The 18,828-nt window shown below is 36.2% G+C and overlaps 1 protein-coding gene across 3 annotated transcripts in view; it reads right to left on the reverse strand.

Annotated features, from left to right (window-relative positions):
• The window catches only part of LOC102804016 (serine/threonine-protein phosphatase with EF-hands pef-1-like), a 91,194-nt gene that overhangs the window by 50,536 nt on the left and 21,830 nt on the right, over window positions 1-18,828 (reverse strand). For all 3 annotated transcript variants that reach the window (XM_085497870.1, XM_085497869.1, XM_085497871.1), the window contains exon 2: window positions 1,885-2,651. In XM_085497870.1, the coding sequence (XP_085353996.1) occupies window positions 1,885-1,945 (61 nt within the window). In that variant the 5' untranslated portion in view covers window positions 1,946-2,651. The remainder of the gene's footprint in view (window positions 1-1,884; window positions 2,652-18,828) is intronic.

The raw sequence follows: 18,828 nt of genomic DNA on the forward strand, positions 1-18,828 counted from the left end.
TGGTGGGATTTAAACCCAAACCAGCAATGTGTGTGTTACATGGGGCAGTGGTGGGATTTAAACCCAAACCAGCAATTTATGTGAGTTCGACAGGGTGGCAGTGGTGGGATTTAAACCCAAACCATCAATGTGTGTGTTACATGGGGCAGTGGAGGGATTTAAACCCAAACCACCAATGTGTGTTACATGGGGCAGTGGTGGGATTTAAACCCAATCCACCAATGTGTGTGTTATATGGGGCAGTGGTGGGATTTAAACCCAAACCACTAATGTGGGTGTTACATGGGGCAGTGGTGGGATTTAAACCCAAACCACTAATGTGAGTGTTACATGGGGCAGTGGTGGGATTTAAACCCAAACCACCAATGTGGGTGTTACATGGGGCAGTGGTGGGATTTAAACCCAAACCACTAATGTGAGTGTTACATGGGGCAGTGGTGGGATTTAAACCCAAACCACTAATGTGGGTGTTACATGGGGCAGTGGTGGGATTTAAACCCAAACCACTAATGTGAGTGTTACATGGGGCAGTGGTGGGATTTAAACCCAAACCACTAATGTGAGTGTTACATGGGGCAGTGGTGGGATTTAAACCCAAACCAGCAATTTATGTGAGTTCGACAGGGTGGCAGTGGTGGGATTTAAACCCAAACCACTAATGTGGGTGTTACATGGGGCAGTGGTGGGATTTAAACCCAAACCACCAATGTGTGTGTTACATGGGGCAGTGGTGGGATTTAAACCCAATCCACCAATGTGTGTGTTATATGGGGCAGTGGTGGGATTTAAACCCAAACCACCAATGTGTGTGTTACATGGAGCAGTGGTGGGATTTAAACCCAAATCACCAATGTGTGTGTTACATGGAGCAGTGGTGGGATTTAAACCCAAACCAGCAATGTGAGTGTTACATGGGGCAGTGGTGGGATTTAAACCCAAACCAGCAATTTATGTGAGTTCGACAGGGTGGCAGTGGTGGGATTTAAACCCAAACCACCAATGTGTGTGTTACATGGGGCAGTGGAGGGATTTAAACCCAAACCACCAATGTGTGTGTTACATGGGGCAGTGGTGGGATTTAAACCCAATCCACCAATGTGTGTGTTACATGGGGCAGTGGTGGGATTTAAACCCAAACCACTAATGTGTGTGTTACATGGAGCAGTGGTGGGATTTAAACCCAAACCAGCAATGTGAGTGTTACATGGGGCAGTGGTGGGATTTAAACCCAATCCACTAATGTGAGTGTTACATGGGGCAGTGGTGGGATTTAAACCCAAACCAGCAATTTATGTGAGTTCGACAGGGTGGCAGTGGTGGGATTTAAACCCAAACCAGCAATGTGTGTGTTACATGGAGCAGTGGTGGGATTTAAACCCAAACCAGCAATGTGAGTGTTACATGGGGCAGTGGTGGGATTTAAACCCAAACCACCAATGTGGGTGTTACATGGGGCAGTGGTGGGATTTAAACCCAAACCAGCAATGTGAGTGTTACATAGTGGCAATGGTGGGATTTAAACCCAAACCAGCAATTTATGTGAGTGCCACATGGTCGCAGTGGTGGAATTTAAACCAAACCAGCAATGTAGGTGAGTTTATGTGGTCACAGTTAAAACTCTTTCAGTAATGTTCTAATACAACTGTACATAAAAACATTAAGATTCCCATAAAATTGAGAATCCCACAATAATTATTTCATAAATAAATTAATTTCACTTTATAAAAAAATATTAAACCTACTTTAAACCTACTCTACTTTAAGCTGAATGCAATGAAAACCAAAATTCCAAAATATATACAGAAATCCTATTACTAGTAACAGATGTAAATGTCAGTACAATAACGAAGACAAAAACAGGACACACAGCAAAAATCGACTTACCCTTTTCGGACTTGGTCATTTCTTGATAGCTCTGATTTGAGGTACCACATCCCATGATCATATAAATGTTAAATTTCCACGTCAAAATCGTTGGTCTATTACAGTGTAAATATTTTAAAAGAGAGACTATGTACTCTTTTTTTTCAATGTTGCTTAAGCATTCACGCTTCAAAGTACTCACAGAATGGTAACAGCCTGTTGTAATGTAATCATGCAGTACTCATAGGCTATTTCGCTAGCAGACAATGTTATTATACTCAACGCACTGTTCTTCAGTGTAGATGAAACAGAGTCTATCAACATTTCACTCACATGTTTTAGTCCAGGCTATGATTGAATCTGCAAACAAAGGTAGCTCGTTGATTTAATTTCCATGTTTCTCACCCACTATGAAGGGCCTTGTTTGATGGGAGGCTTAATCCATTTTTCCGCTCATATCCCAGTAGGCAAGTCATCAATTTGTGAGCTCTGCATGGAAGCGAGAGAAAACATCAATGCGGTGACGACATCCCAGTTGATGACACCTTGAAGGTGGGATACGCTGAGAACACACATGAGATAATGTCACACAGCACTCTCATTAGGTTTCCAAAAGAAACACTAGATGCAGAGAATTCTGAAACTCAAATCATAAACCCTTGCGGTTACAATTCACAATACGGAGAGCAATTATTTTTTCCCCCTGTATATTGAATTCACTTTCCTGCTGTAGTAACAGTAACATCTGATATCTTTCTCAGCATCTAAATGTCAATCAATCGCCTTCCCTGTAAAAGAGGAAGACATTGTGGTGAAAATACATCACTAGTTTTTGAGTTTATCATACATCTCTGTCATGTTTACGTCTAATATGACGGGTATTGACCCCCCGTAGACAGGTAAATGAGACGCATATCAAAGGGTGGTCTTCATGTAACAATTACGCAGCCAATCATAATAGAGCGCTGTCAGTTGACATTAATGATAACATACAAATTAAATGTTGACGTCACCATCAAATGTTGAGATTTCATAGACTTGAGATGTAATACTGGTATATTAAAATTAACATATAACCAACTATAGAAAAGTGGTCTATGTACGCCATGCACCATTAGTTACAATATTGAAGGAAAAACATGAAGATTCTGTTTTGTCACAGACAGTTATTAATGACTCAAAGAGAAATAGAGTAAATAGCGATATGCGCAATGAGAATTACAATCAGTTTAAGAACATTCTGTCTTTTTAGGGTGATCCAGGCATGATATTGTGGTTACTTCACAAAAGCACATGGGTCAGTTAATTCAAAGTGGATATACAGGATATATCACTATATCACCCATATATTAGCAAAACTATCGAGCATGCCATATATTTGCATATACATTTGTACTGACGATCATGTTTCTTTAGCTATTATGTTATTTAAGATAATTTATCTAATCCGTAAGTTTGCTAATTTAAGATGTCACTTATTAACTGATTGTTGGCACAGCTAAATTAAGACTTTCTTAATATATGAATCAAATTCACTTAAATGACATATGTAGCTATGTCAATGTGTTTTACAGCAGGTCTTTTTGATTTGTTAATACTAGTAAAAGAAAATCTTAAAAAGAAAGAACTCTCCGGTATCGTTAGATATATTATTATGCAAATTAGGTAATTGTTATAGATGTATTTAGCAATTAATTAGTTCATTGTATTGTCTTGAAGTATTTACATTATGTATGTACCAAGATTCATTAAAACAAGATGATTAGTGTTTGAGACATTGATCGAAAAGCTGAAAATGACTAATTATTAGGCAAACCAGGTACTGAATATACACAGATTTTAATATAAAAAGAATAAGGTCTGTGCAAAGTCACAGAGCATATATATATCAGGATTGAATTGTGATTAGAACTTGAGATATATAAAAGCCAAACAAATTATGAATTATTGAGCAAATTATGTAATTAATATATCCGTAGTATGTGACCCGCACTTCTGTTTTGGGCTTAATTAGCCCTGTAGGGTTTGAATTTGGTAATTAAACCTGTTTATAACATTATGACGTAATAGTAATATGTAGTTCATGAAGTGAACTGATTATTTGATTGATCAATGCATTCAGATGGCAGCAACAAAACAATTTTCATACTGTAAACAACACATAGCCCTCACTTTTAATATCAGCACACATGCATCAATCACCATTCGCCGACCAAGAAGACATTTTAGTCACCCCTTTTGAATTTTAGTCACAATTGCAATCATTTTAGCTGTTAAGGGCTGGAAAGTGATTTGAAGGTGATGCATATAACAATGTGAAAATAGTATTTTATAATGCAGTGTGGGTAATCGAAGAATATCACATTAAAATTTATTTTGTAAGAAAAGGGGTCTTACCGGTATTCTGAACTTTACAGTGGTTCCATTTTGTGTTAAATGCAAATGGCCACGAAAAATAGTTTTTCTTTGCCTTCTCATCCACTGTTCAATTACTGATCTAGTAGCCATGTTATTTAGAACAAGTGATGAGAGAATGAAATAATTTTTGAGGATAATAACAAGTTTTGTGGCTTTCTCACTCTCAATTAGATCCCATCTATCACTTGCATCCAAAGTTTATGATCTAGATCAATAGATATACTATCCTGTGCTACGATCATCATGACAATCAACTAGTGTTTGACATGGGTCCCATAACATCATCACATGTTTACACTATTCAATACAAAATACCCCGGTAATGCATATTTACACCATTTTTTTACACATGCTGGCGTGATATTACTGTGGCGTTTTCAATAATTCTTATATTCCCAAATGACATTAAAAATGCACTCTGACAAACATTTTTATGAAACCAGTCAGGGGTACCTTAATTACGCACGATAAGATGATGTATGCCCATAGTTGCGTTCACACATAGCTTCTTAGCCCAGGCTAAGAGGTCAAAAACATTAGCCAGCACTAAAAAAAGCATGTGCAAATGCTTAGCAAGGGCTAAGAAATGCTAAGTAGGGTACAGGTTAAATGTGATTTGTTTTAAAGGCCTGGTCCAGATCCTTAGCATGTAATAACACTAGCACTTGTATATAGCGTTTTTTTTTTACGATGATTATGCACGGCAAAGAAATCATTATAGAAGGTAATGATAGACAATGTTTGTTTACAGAAGAAAGCTTTTAAACCCCTTCAACTGAAAGCTTTTTGCTCCAAGAACATGATTTCCAGAAATCTAATTATAACAACATTCATTGATGTGAGCATACCCAGAATAGTAATAAAATGATTATGCAAGAGAATGTCAGTTATAGATACAAATTAATTCTACCACAGACAGTATTTGTGAAATAACCCAAAGAAGAAAATTGATGCCTTGCATGCATGGTATATTTAGTACACGTTCGGATGCAGTCCTGGAACCTGGACTTATGTTTTGTCCTCTGTACATGCGTCTGTGCATGTGCATGCCTAGTGTGATCACATTCAAACTTCACAAATACATCACATATATCGGGTGCACATCCAATAATTTTATGACTCAAGGCCAAAATCAAGCATTTCTGCTATTCCGGATACCAGTGGTGTATAGTTGGGTTTCGCTCCAACTTTAATAGTACATACTGATACATTGGGCATTATGAGACCTTGAAGCACATCATTTTGTTTTTCAGATCGAATTAAGAATGGATGCCTGGGAGACATATTGGTTTAACAAATGTAGTTCCAAAGCTACATATATGTTCAAACGTGTCATCATGTCGCACATGTACATATTTCATATTTTGGTTATTTGAATCAAGATGGCCGAATTGCGGTTGTTTTAATTTTAAAATTAAAATCAAGCATTTCTGCAATGTCGGATTTGGATCTCGGTCATGCATAGTCGGATTTTGTTCAAACTTGGTATGTACATTGAACTTAATAGGACCTTATTGCATGTCACATTGTTTGTTAGACAATGTAATGCAATTATTTGTGGTTTATGTTATGACACTGCCTATACATGGCCTGCAATCTATCATCATTCTGAGGGTTTTGCCAGCTCCAAAGATTCAGATCCTCATAAAAATGTTTATGTCTGAAAACAGAAATGTGAGATAAAATATCAGGAATTTAGACAAATATCTAGTGACAGCCCTCCTACAACTGGCAAAACTCCTGGATTGCTGCGAGTTAAATTGGCAAATGTGTTCACTGATGTTACTTATTTTTAAGATTTATCTGAAAGCATGTACTGTCACATGGGCCATACCAGTGAGAACATGTACTGTAACATTGGCCATAACCAGTGGCGGATCCAGAGGGGGGGGGGGGCATGACGATTCGTATTATCTGGATTACGCATAGCTTCTCTGCGATTTACACTCCGTATATCTTAAGCGTTGCTGGATCCGCCACTGGCCATAACCAGTGATCATACAATGTACTAGATACATTTGCATGGTTTATGTATTCAAACATATTGTCGGAGGAGTCAGAATAGACATCAGGACCTAAACTGACAGATACAAGATACAATCAAACAAAAAGAAAGCCACCTCCAGTTACATATAATCAGAGAATTAAAACTGTACCTCAGGACAATCTTCTTTCTTAACTAGAAAAACCTTTGAGTTACAATTTGTGAATTAATGATTGTTTTTTTCTGGATTGAGGCCATTGATTTGTTTTCTTCAAAATCTGCCGTAAGAGAAAAGAGTTGTTTGCATTTATTAGTGTGCATCATCATCCTTCCTGCTGAATCACAAGAGAAAAAAAAACCTGGAATTCTGTCAAACATCAGTAAATGGAAAGGAAAAATAGCACTATATTCACTTTAATGAATATCAAGTGCAAACCAAATGATTAATACTCACATTTGCGCCATATGGGATGAGGATTCATGATGTAGAACCATAAGAGCCATTAACAAGGTAAAATGGCAGTATTTAATAATAAATCATTGGCAGAAAAGTTTTGTAGTTTTACAAGTCTCCTCAGACAACAGTAAATAATGACACTTTCAACAAGTAATTTAAATATTAAAGAAAGATGCCTGGCATTAGTGCAGTAATAAGGCTATGTAACAGTTCTATTATAAATTATAGAAACTCAATTTTTTTTATTTTCACATGTCACGAATGCAATAGTTCAAGATTATACACTTTTGGGGGAGACATTATAGTTAGGGTTGGGGATAGATTCTGGATTCATATATTTCAAGGTTTTAGGTTAAGTTTTATTATGGCTTGGGGTTTGAAACATGTTAAATAATAATGATTTAGCAACATAATATTCAAAATAGAGATATAAAGCATTGAAACTCTTCCCTAATACAATTACCATACTTGTTCTATTAGATTACGAGCACATCTCCAATAGAAAAGCAAATAAGCCAAAGACTTATTGCAAGCTGGATTGCTAAAATAGGACTTATTTTGATCACAGACACAACTCGATCCCACTAAAACAAATTTGTTATGCTCACATGCGGATCAGTTGATTTTCCATTCACGGTGAGATCACACTTATTGTGTGAAAGGCGTAGACCGAACATATACAGCAAAAACCAAATGATTTGATTTTGAACTTTTTTTTGTTATAGCTCAGGTCATATATTGATATGGGTTCTGCATGATTTTTCAATGGGAATATAGCATGGAAAGGCTTCTACTTCAACAAATCTGACCATCATCAAACGTGTATAGCACATTCTTAAACTGCCATCAAAATACTTTCACTTGAATCCCATGTGATGTTTTGCCCCCACTATGATGCTGCAACCTTTGTTTGTCCCATTTTTACGTTCAATTTCATGCATTACGTAATATCGCAGTGACTGGACTATTGTAGTCTCACTTCTAATGCAATATTTAGCTATTCTTAAAGGCCCAGGTATACTATAAATACGCTCCTAAACAATAGGGATTATTTCCTTGCTTGTCACGTTGTAGTAAACAGCTCCAGCCAAGCTCCGGTGAAAACGCGTTTTCTCTAACTTACAGGTCGATTATGTCATGCCAAAGTGGATGTATGTGACTACGAATATCACAGCAGTGACTGTGTTTAGTATTTATGACAATAAATAGTGTACGAGCTGAGATTTTGTCGGATAAAAGTCAAAAACACAAACCGGGGAAAGGGGCGCGCTACTAATTTTGAATAATTAACTACTGTCAATCAAAGTTACCTGATGTTGGACCGCTGAAACAGGATGCGTCATAGGCTATGCAAGTGATTAACAACATTCATTAGCATAGCCACACCTCCAATTCACACTTGCCCGGGGCAAGTAAATTGGGCCTTTAAGCGGGCATGCATATATGTATCACAGATATATGCATCGTATGTCTATCATTGCGACAAATATTAACAAAAAATTTTAAAAACTGTTTTCAACAAACCTGAAGCTAGAGTATGCGTTAGAAGCCTTGCAAAGTATATATGAAATAACACACACATGAATCAATGAGAGGGATTCATATGAACAGTAATCAACAACATATCCAATGGCAATTTGTTGAACAGATCTCACCGCTACCATCTGTTCCTTGTTTTACTTTCAATAGATCAAACGTACATGTATACTTAGTGCATTGACATCTACATGTACTAAGATTCATGCTACTTACATGAGACGTCACAAATGCATTTGGAAGGACTCCACCCTTAACAGTTAACACTAACACACTAAAGACCATAATTTGTATGTGCTTTTTAACCAACCAATCAAAGCGCACACACGTACAGAATATAAAAACATATTTTCACGAATAATTGAGGCTTGCATTTATATATGTGGAACATTTGTAGCAGCAACTCTGTTTAAATAATTCAGAAGTGTTGGCACATTTGACATAAATGTGGTCAAATGATTTTCGCATATTGATCGTTTCATGAAACATGTAGCAATAATGAGTACAATCAAATTATATCATACGTATTTCTTGATTTTTAAAGCTGAAATCAGAATCTGTTACCTTAAATATTTCTTTACAGTTGCCATAGTAATGTTTCTGGCTATTAAAATCAACAAGAAAGTAGTTGAGAAAGACTATGTTTGTTACAAGTACAGTATGTACAAATGTACATGCACATAGGTTAAGTGGTTATCAAATTGAGCTGGTTGCTATTAGATACGGGCAAAATGTATATTTATATATAGGTAAAAAAAAATCTTTTCTTGTCTATGTATTTTCCAAAATTGGTGTATGTGACATTTTCAAAAAAATTGCTAGTACATGTATTTAAAATTGAATTTTGCTTTTATAGCTTGTTCAAAAATGTGTTGATGCAAGACATATAATCAGTACGATAAATATCAATTGGTCAAGATTGGTCAAGTTTTTAAAATGAGCAAGTTACATTTACAGATCGGATTCAAAATTGGACTTCAATCATTACTGTGATTTACAAGTAGATGTGTTTTCAAGTTACTTCAATTTGTTATTATCATTGAGGATACAAAGTACATGTAGCTGTAAACAAAATCATTCAGATATACATGAATGGTGGTCTAACAGGAATGACAAAAAGTCAAGTAATTTTGATCACAGCTATACATGTACGTGTATGTAATTATCCTAATGTGTCACCCATAATAAAGATTATTTCCCCACAAGAAGAGAATGCATATACAAAAAAAAAAACTACCAGTATTGTAACACTGTAATCAACTGATTATTAATAATTCTATATTAGGTTTCCATAGAAAAAGACGAAAAAAAGTTAATCAGTACAATGTGTAACATATAGGCTATGCGGTGAATAATGCTGAGAGTGCTATGCTTGGCTTATGTTACTGTAAAACCATTTATTTTCACTGACATTTTATTTCACTATTTTGATGTTTTGAGCATATTCACTGTTTTTTTTAATTTCACAAATTTGTCAAGGAAAAAAGAAGTTTGATTGTTATTTAACATGTTCATATAGAATTAATTTAGCGGATTATAGCTAAATTAAAACCCAGTGAATAATTAATGCATTTACAGTACATTCTTTTACTTTATAGCCAATTAATACAATTTTCAAGCTTTTCACCACCAGTTCCCTCTTTTTATCACATATTCACAATAGTCCCATTTATAGTCTGCACTTTCCTTCAGAAGATTGGGACAAAAATAGGCAAACTTTTTGAGTAAAAACTTCAAATTGACTCAAATGTTGTCTGTTGGCTCCAAAATTAGGGTTCATTTCCAGAAATATTGAAGAATATAGGAAAAAATTACAGAAAAATTTGGGCAAGAAAGTCTGGTGGTGAAAAGCTTAAACTGTTTCATTATTTGAGAGACAGGCATGTTTATAACCACAAACAAATATTTAAATATTTTATTCACAATTGCAATCAGTCTAATAAGGCATGTTGAATAATTTTTGCCTTTAAATTGTCTGTACTCAGAGAGTAATGGAGTTCAAGCCTGGTGAGTAACTCACATGCTTACATATGAGTCTTTGGATTAGAAAGCATCATAGTAATGAATTTTAATGAAATTGATCCAACAAAAAATAAATACATTTTTCAGTTATGTACTAGTATGCTTTTATAAGGGATGCACTTCTAATAGAGTAAATATAGTAAGAAGAAAACAGTAACCAGAAAGACGATGAAAAGGAACAGATATTATCCTTCATACATTTTTCCCCTCACCCATTCAACAAAAACAAGGTCAAACTGAGTTGCTCGGCCAAGCAACTAAATTTCTGCTCCTGGAATATAAGAAACTTGAAACCACTAACAGTACTTTCTCGCAATAATCTCTCTTACAAAACAAACATATTGCTGAAAAGATGTGCAGTTGCTATAACAACTAGGCTGCTGTAAAGTAGGTCAGCATTTGTTGATCTGTTTCCATGGAAACAAATGTATTATTTCATCAGAAATCAACTCTTCACTTTAAGAATAGTATGTATTACAGTAAATCAATCCATTACCAAAATTCAATCGAAGAGAAGCTGTTTTTCTAACACACTGATTTACTGGGAAAGGAATTTATTTCAAATGAACCTGAATAGGATGCCATAAGAATCCATTTTAAATAATTAAATATATGCGTCATAGTTACCAAAGTAATTATTTCTTGTTTATCACTATACATCTCAGTTGAGGGCGCACTTAATTTATTTGAACAGCAAAAACGCTATGTAAGCAAAATGGACGTGCTGTATAATAAAAATAGAACCCATATCAATATATGACGTGCTGTATAATCAAAATAGAACCCATATCAATATATAATCTGCTGTATAATCAAAATAGAACCCATATCAATATATGACGTGCTGTATAATCAAATAGAACCCATATCAATATATGACGTGCTGTATAATCAAAATAGAACCCATATCAATATATGACGTGCTGTATAATCAAAATAGAACCCATATCAATATATAACCTGCTGTATAATCAAAATAGAACCCATATCAATATATGACGTGCTGTATAATCAAAATAGAACCCATAACAATATATGACATGCTGTATAATCAAAATAGAACCCATATCAATATATAACCTGCTGTATAATCAAAATAGAACCCATATCAATATGTGATGTGCTGTATAATCAAAATGGAACCCATATCAATATATAACCTGCTGTATAATCAAAATAGAACCCATATCAATATATGACGTGCTGTATAATCAAAATGGAACCCATATCAATATATAACCTGCTGTATAATCAAAATAGAACCCATATCAATATATGACGTGCTGTATAATCAAAATAGAACCCATATCAATATATGACGTGCTGTATAATCAAAATAGAACCCATATCAATATATGACGTGCTGTATAAGCAAAATAGAACCCATATCAATATATAACCTGCTGTATAATCAAAATAGAACCCATATCAATATATAACCTGCTGTATAATCAAAATAGAACCCATATCAATATATAACCTGCTGTATAATCAAAATGGAACCCATATCAATATATAACCTGCTGTATAATCAAAATGGAGCCCATATGACCTGTATACACCATATTGAGCCCATATTGAACTTGTGAATTGTATACAACGACTTGCATCATGGCTTGCTGTATATCTTGCATATATATGGAACTCATATCAAAACAAGACAAACGTACTGTATACTGTATGTCGCATAGGAAAGCTGAACCCATATCAAACACAGAATAGTCATACAAATTGCAAACACTTCTGACATAAAAAAGTAATATAAAATAGGAAACTATAATATTCAGACTTGTCTGGATAACAATCTTTCAACATACTCAGCTGTAAGTCTAGTCCTGTTATATAGTGAGTACTATCAAATTGTCTGCATTGATCCTTGCCGTTCATTCACCCATGATGAATACATGAAAGATGTACCGTCTAAAACATGATGGCAGCAGTGAGATTGCAATCTATTGTGATCTAGTCAAGCATGCATGCATATACAGTATGTGAGTCACAGACATTAAAATGATATCACACTGCTTGCTTCATTCATTATATCCATATATATATACAAAAACAGATTGAGTCAGGAAATAGCGCTATAATAATGAATAGGCCATCAAATTTTAAATGTAGGTATGACTCTACGAAAAGGAAATGTTACCACTGAGGTTTTCAATTTTCTAGCAATTTGACTAATGCAGTTGAGCTCTCAAAACGGTGGTGACTTTTATTATACCGGGTACCTCAACTTCAAAATAAGAAAAGTGACAATCCATTTTGGCACCATTCTCTAGGATTGAAAGTCACAATATAGATGAAAACATGTGATATTCAATATTGATGTTTGGCACTGCATATTGATGAATACATTGGATTACGATTTATCATGACATGAAAGCACTGTTCTTGTAGAACACATCTGAGTATTCATGTGATATCATGTTTTCTAGTATTTTTCTGCAGGTATTTGTTTAATAAAAAAGGTAAATATTAATTCACGATTTTGTGCAATATTTTGACAAGTAACATTTTAAATATCAACACTCACAGATACTGTAAACAACATAAATGTAAACAAACAATAATTATTTAATGGCCTAGATCTATACATGGACTTACACTACTGGGGCTTCCAAAACAAATGATTTCATTTAAATAAACCGCTTTAATTGCAGAAATGTTAGGGAAACTCCTGCAATTTTATAGCATTGACAACATCACTATGATTGTATAGGCAAGGAGGCACCGTGACAGACATGGAATATAGTGGATAAATTTATTGCATTTGCAAGGACAAAATTTAATAAAAATCAGAAATTTTCACTGTTATATGTATAAAATTTGACTATTTTCACTACGTTGAAATTAGGGAAAACTTGTCTCTCATAAAAATTTAAATCACAAAAAGTACAATACCTAACAAGATTACATACAAAACAAACAAAAAAAACAAACATTTTATTTTATAGAGAAATACAAGCAGCCAGTCGGCTGAGATAGCTCCGCTGTTAGCAATGCACATTTCAAATAAAGAACAAAAAATATCATTAGAAAATGAACAATATGTATAGTATCAAAGCAATCGGACTTGCTGTTTTCAAGAATTCAAAAATATCACTTTTCACCAAAAATTAAAAAAATAATCATCAAAATTAGATAATTGAAGATATCACCATGTAGTACCTATATATGTAATATAAAAACAATCAAACTTGTGGTTTTCAACAAGAAGTCGAAAATATCACTTTTTACCGAAAATGACAAAAATATTAAGCAAAATTAGAGAATTGAAGATATCATCATGAAATGAACAAATCTGTAAGTGGTCCACATGTAGTACCTATATATGCAATATCAAAGCAATTGGACTTGCTTGTGGTTTTTAACAAGAAGTCGAAAATATCACTTTTTAGCAAAAATGACAGAAATATTCACCAAAATTAGAGAATTAAAGATATCATCATGAAATGAACAAATCTGAAAGAGGTCCACATGTAGTACCTATATATGTAATATCAAAGCAATCGAACTTGTCGTTTCTAACAAGAAGTTGAAAATATCACTTTTTACCAAAAATAACAAAAATATTCATCAAAATTAGAGAATTTGAGATTTTGACATGAAATGAACAAATCTGAGAAAAAACCATCCAAGGTACTTGGTGGTATGAACAGCTCAACCACAATTGAGTGCGTGCCCAGACAGAAAGAGGATATTAAATGTGGATGCCTATACAGAATACACATCATGCATTTAGTTATTCATGGGAACCATTGATTATGACAAAGAAGTAAGTGAACAAAATCTAATTAGTGACAGATGTATTTATAACTGTTAATATGTAATTTACCAAGGGCTTTCTCTGGCAATAAACATTCTTGAATTACACAACAAATCACTGAAAACTGCAGGAAATATCGCTGTTGGGTTAGAAATGTCTTGATCTTGATTCAGACAACCAATACAACCGACTGGCAATGCCTATTGTTTAAGCTTTAAAGGTGTTAATCGGCTTAATTCTATATGCTATGTGCGCCTCGCTCAGTTGTATTGACATACAATGTAGCACCGTCAAAATTCACTAAACAGCATATATTCTGCACACTTCGCATATTTCTTCGTAAAACGAATCCAGATATTTTAAAACAATGGGAGATACGTTCAGGACATTTTGGACCTTTGCAGCTGTGTACGATTTTTAAGAATCAGCCAGCATTTAGGTGTGTTACAAGTAACTGAATGTCTTAGTATATACCTCAAATAGTTTTTGAATATATAATGAACAACTTCGAAATGATATTTCTTACTGTTGAAGGTTTTCAATATTTTTTTTTGGTAAGGACATTTTACTGCGTTTCAAGCGATCATACCACTTTGGATGTCAATACAAATGTACATGTAGTTTTGTTTTTGCGTTCAGGATTACTGATACATGGGATAGCGGGTGTCATATACATGATACAATGTATCAGCGTAATCTGGTTAAAGGTAAAAACTGGGGGTCCGACTTCATAGTATGCGATATACACGTAGTTCAGTGACTAATTAAATAGTCAATAGTGTGTCAGTATTGTTGCTATTTTGGAGTTTCACTAATTTTGTTTGACTTCCGCCATAGTTTTGTATAAAAATAGCCCACTATATTTCTATTTATTCTGAATTTCAGAAAATGGAAAACATACACAAAAATAAATTATCAATGATTTGTTGAATTTGTGGTGAGCGAAGTAAAAAATAACAGAAAATTCAAGCTACTGTAAAACATATTGAAAAAGCGGCATGCAATTTTAGCGAATTGTGGTAAAATGACGTAATGGTGTAATAGCGAAATTTTGATTTTAATAGCGAATCCTTCTTGTCATTGTTGATTTTTTTGTTTGGCAGCCATTTTGAATTGACAAAAAAGTCATTAGTGACATATTAAATTGGCGAATCAGTTCCCTCGCTAAATTCGCGAAAAAGACAGTTTTACAGTATTTAATTCAGTGTCTTCTCACATACAGGACAAACGAAAAAGGAACTCTGCAACTTTGAGGCTTCGATCACGAGATCGCACAGGGGATCTTCAGAGAAATTATCATTATCTGTGTCAATGTTCTCATCAAAATGTTCTCCTAAAATAGCTTCCAAGTCATAACTATCGTTGTCAGATTGCCAAATTTTTCTGTAAATGCCTTTTTCGAAGTACGCTGTGGTTCAATTAAGAACTACTGTCGTCTATGTCACTTCCTGTGTTTATGTACGTCCCACAATGTATCGCGATAGTTGATTGGAATATGAATAGATCTCGCGTTATTTTTTGAGATCTAATGATAATCTTGTTGCTCTGCAACGTTTACTAGTTAAGATAAGAAACTCGGCATGCATTACTTCAATAGAAAATGCTGCGCGTTGCCAGTCTGTTGTATTGGTTGTCTGAGTCTGCACAGGTTGTCCTCATTTTATCTTTTTCACAGTCTGTACTGTGATGTATCATTACGTCAGTTTTATTTTTTAGTGAGATCTTGTAATAGACCATTTTCCGTTCACTGCGAGAATCACGCGTTATGCAGGAAATTGAACGTAAAAACAGGACAAACAAAGGTCATAGCGTCGTAGTGGCGTCAAACATCGCGTGGGATTCGACAAACGCGAAAATATTTTGGGGGACATTTCCATGCTTAATAATGTGCTGTCCACATTTGATGATAGGCAATTTCGATTATTAAGTGAGGGTATTCAGAAGCAATATTCCTCTGTCGAAGATCGGCCAGTCGATGTGAGCTACGAAATAAAGAAATTCGAGTTAAAAATCAAATCATTTGATTTTTACGGCAGACGTTCGACGCGTGTCTTTCATGCATCTCGCAAGATCTCGCAATTGGACGGAAAAACACCTATTATGACAAACTCTATAGTACTGGGTAACTGCTCACAAACCTTTATAATTTTAAAACTAGCGCCGAAGGCGCATATTAGTTTTTATGTTTATATAAGAGATTGCATACTTACCTTTGGTTAATGAAATTTTAATTTCATAAACAAATGGGATAATTGCCAATTATCATATAATACTGGTTAAATAAAATCGAAATAACAGTGGATAGCTCCCGTAGGGGGCGTCCTTCCCCTGTCATCTGATTTGCATACTTCCAGATCTTTTTGACCACGATATTGATTCGTAGCTATTTATCTGGGGTGGTTTTGGGTGGGAAGGTAAGTATGCAATCTCTTATATAAACATAAAAACTAATATGCGCCTTCGGCGCTAGTTTTAAAAGTTTATTACAGAGTATTGCATACTAACCCCTTTGGTTAATGACATTTTAATTTCATAAACAAATGGGACAGATTACCAGAGAATATCTCTTGGCAGATAAATACTACCCCACCTGATTATGGAATTGAAAAAATTCCATCCCCCCAACTGTATAACTCCCGCTAACTGAATAATTCTTGCAGTTGCGGAAAGTTACATGCCCTATTGTTTCGTTACAACTTGGCCTGTCACTAGGTAGCCTAACGAGTGTAGGCCCTGTGACTCGGCCGCTAGGTCTTTCAGGTAATAAGAGAGAAAAGTGTTGCTAGTTTTCCAGGACCCGGCTGCTAGCACCTGGGCTAAAGAAGCTCCGCTAGCAAATGCCAGTGTATTACCTATGCCTCTTAAGTCATGCATCTTGGCAGTGACTTTGCCTGCCTCTGTGCTCAAATACTTATCACTATAAGCGTGGTAAACTGTCTCTTTTACCCATCTCGCTAACGTGAATTTCGACGCCGCTGAGCTTTGTTTACCTTTTTGGTAACAAACGAACATCGACCTTTGACCCCTTCTGACCCCGGAAGTACGTTTCTTATAATAAGCTAGCGCACGTACCGGACAAAGAATTCTGTCTTGTTTTTCATTGGAAATATTGCTCAGTGCCGGGATAACGATCGGAGTCGCCGTCTCGTGCAGTTTCTGATTTTTTCCTCTGAATTTTACTGATGTCATTAAAATCGCTTTATCGGGATAAAACACCGTAAAATTGTCTTCAAATGACAGAGCGTGTATTTCGCTAACTCGCCTCCCTGAAGCGAGTGCTAGTAGAAAAACAGTCTTTTTCGTCCAGTCCTGTAGTGACGCCAATTCCTTCGGTTCGTATGGGAATTGTCGTAGCGCTTCAAGGACTACTGACAAGCTCCATGCAGGTGCTTTGTACCTCTCAATGGGGCCCGCCTGTGTAATAAAGCCCTTGAACAGATCGGAGATTGTCGGGTCATCCGAAATGTTTTTGTCTAGGCTTAGTTTGAGTACAGAGTTGATCGCCGATTTATAGTTTTCTACTGTCCCCGGTTTCAACTTTTTTTCGTTGATCAAATAAGAAAAAAACTCCGCTACTTGGGGCAAAGAGGGATAGAGTGGATGTATATCCCCTGCAAGACACCAATTACGAAATTTTTCCCAGTGGTATTGATACAATCCATTTGAGGAATCCCTAAGCCCGGCCGTCGTTGTTTGCGACACTTGGCTTGAAAACCCTTGCGCAATTCTAAATTGCTGGATAGTTTCCACACGTGAAGTTGGTACAGCTCCGGGTTGGTTGGTGTATAACCGCCGGGTTGTGTCAACGTGATTTCTTGTGGCAGGCTTCTCGGATGGTCCGTTAGCAGAGACAGCAGTAACGGAAACCAAGTCTGAGACGGCCAGTTCGGTGCCACTAGAATCATGTGCGAGTTCTCCGATTGTTCCAGTTTTTGTAACGTTCGGTGGATCAATGGAAATGGTGGGAATGCGTAACTGAACATTCCGCCCCACTCCATCTGAAGTGCGTCCCACGTCAGTGACTGTTTGTCCGGATAACGCGTCACAAAAACGGGACGTTTTTTGTTTTCCGGTGTTGCAAACAGATCTACCTGGGGTTCCCCCAACATGTCGAACACTAGGTTTACTGCCGTCTGTGACAGCTCCCATTCTGTGTCGTCGTAGGGTTTCCCCCGGGATAGCGAGTCCGCTACACCGTTTTGGACTCCCGGTATATGTTTGCACATCAGCTCGACTTTGTTTTGTGCACACCACTTTAGCACTGCTACAGCATGGTCGTTTAACGACTGTGATTTCGTTCCCCCTTCCTTGTTGAGGTAAGCTACTACAGTCTGATTGTCGGATCTTATTAACACGGCCCGGTTTTTTACCGCTTTTTTGAAGGATTGCAGGGAGAACTGCTCCGCTAGCATTTCCAGTCGGTTTATGTGAAATTTCCTTTGTTTTTCGTTCCACTGACCGTGTGCAATCCCGTCCATGCAGTGCCCTCCCCAGCCCGTCATGGATGCGTCCGTCACCAACGTTACTGTCGGTTTCGCCTTGTCCATGGGAATCCCCGCCGTGAGGTTCTTGAGGTTGCCCCACCACGGAAGTGATTCCAGAAAGGCCGGTGTGAACAGTACCGGTTTTTCGTATTTTATCCCGTCCTTTGATAGTCGCATTTTTAACTGTGTGTCTAACACTAGGCGTTGGATCGGTCTGGACTGTAGCGCCGCTCTCGGTACTAAGCCCCTCATCGAAGTTAACATCCCCACTAGTCGCATTACCTGGCGTAGTGTG

This window comes from Saccoglossus kowalevskii, chromosome 4 (genome assembly GCF_978046115.1).
Source record: "Saccoglossus kowalevskii chromosome 4, keSacKowa6.1, whole genome shotgun sequence".
Taxonomy (NCBI): domain Eukaryota; kingdom Metazoa; phylum Hemichordata; class Enteropneusta; family Harrimaniidae; genus Saccoglossus; species Saccoglossus kowalevskii.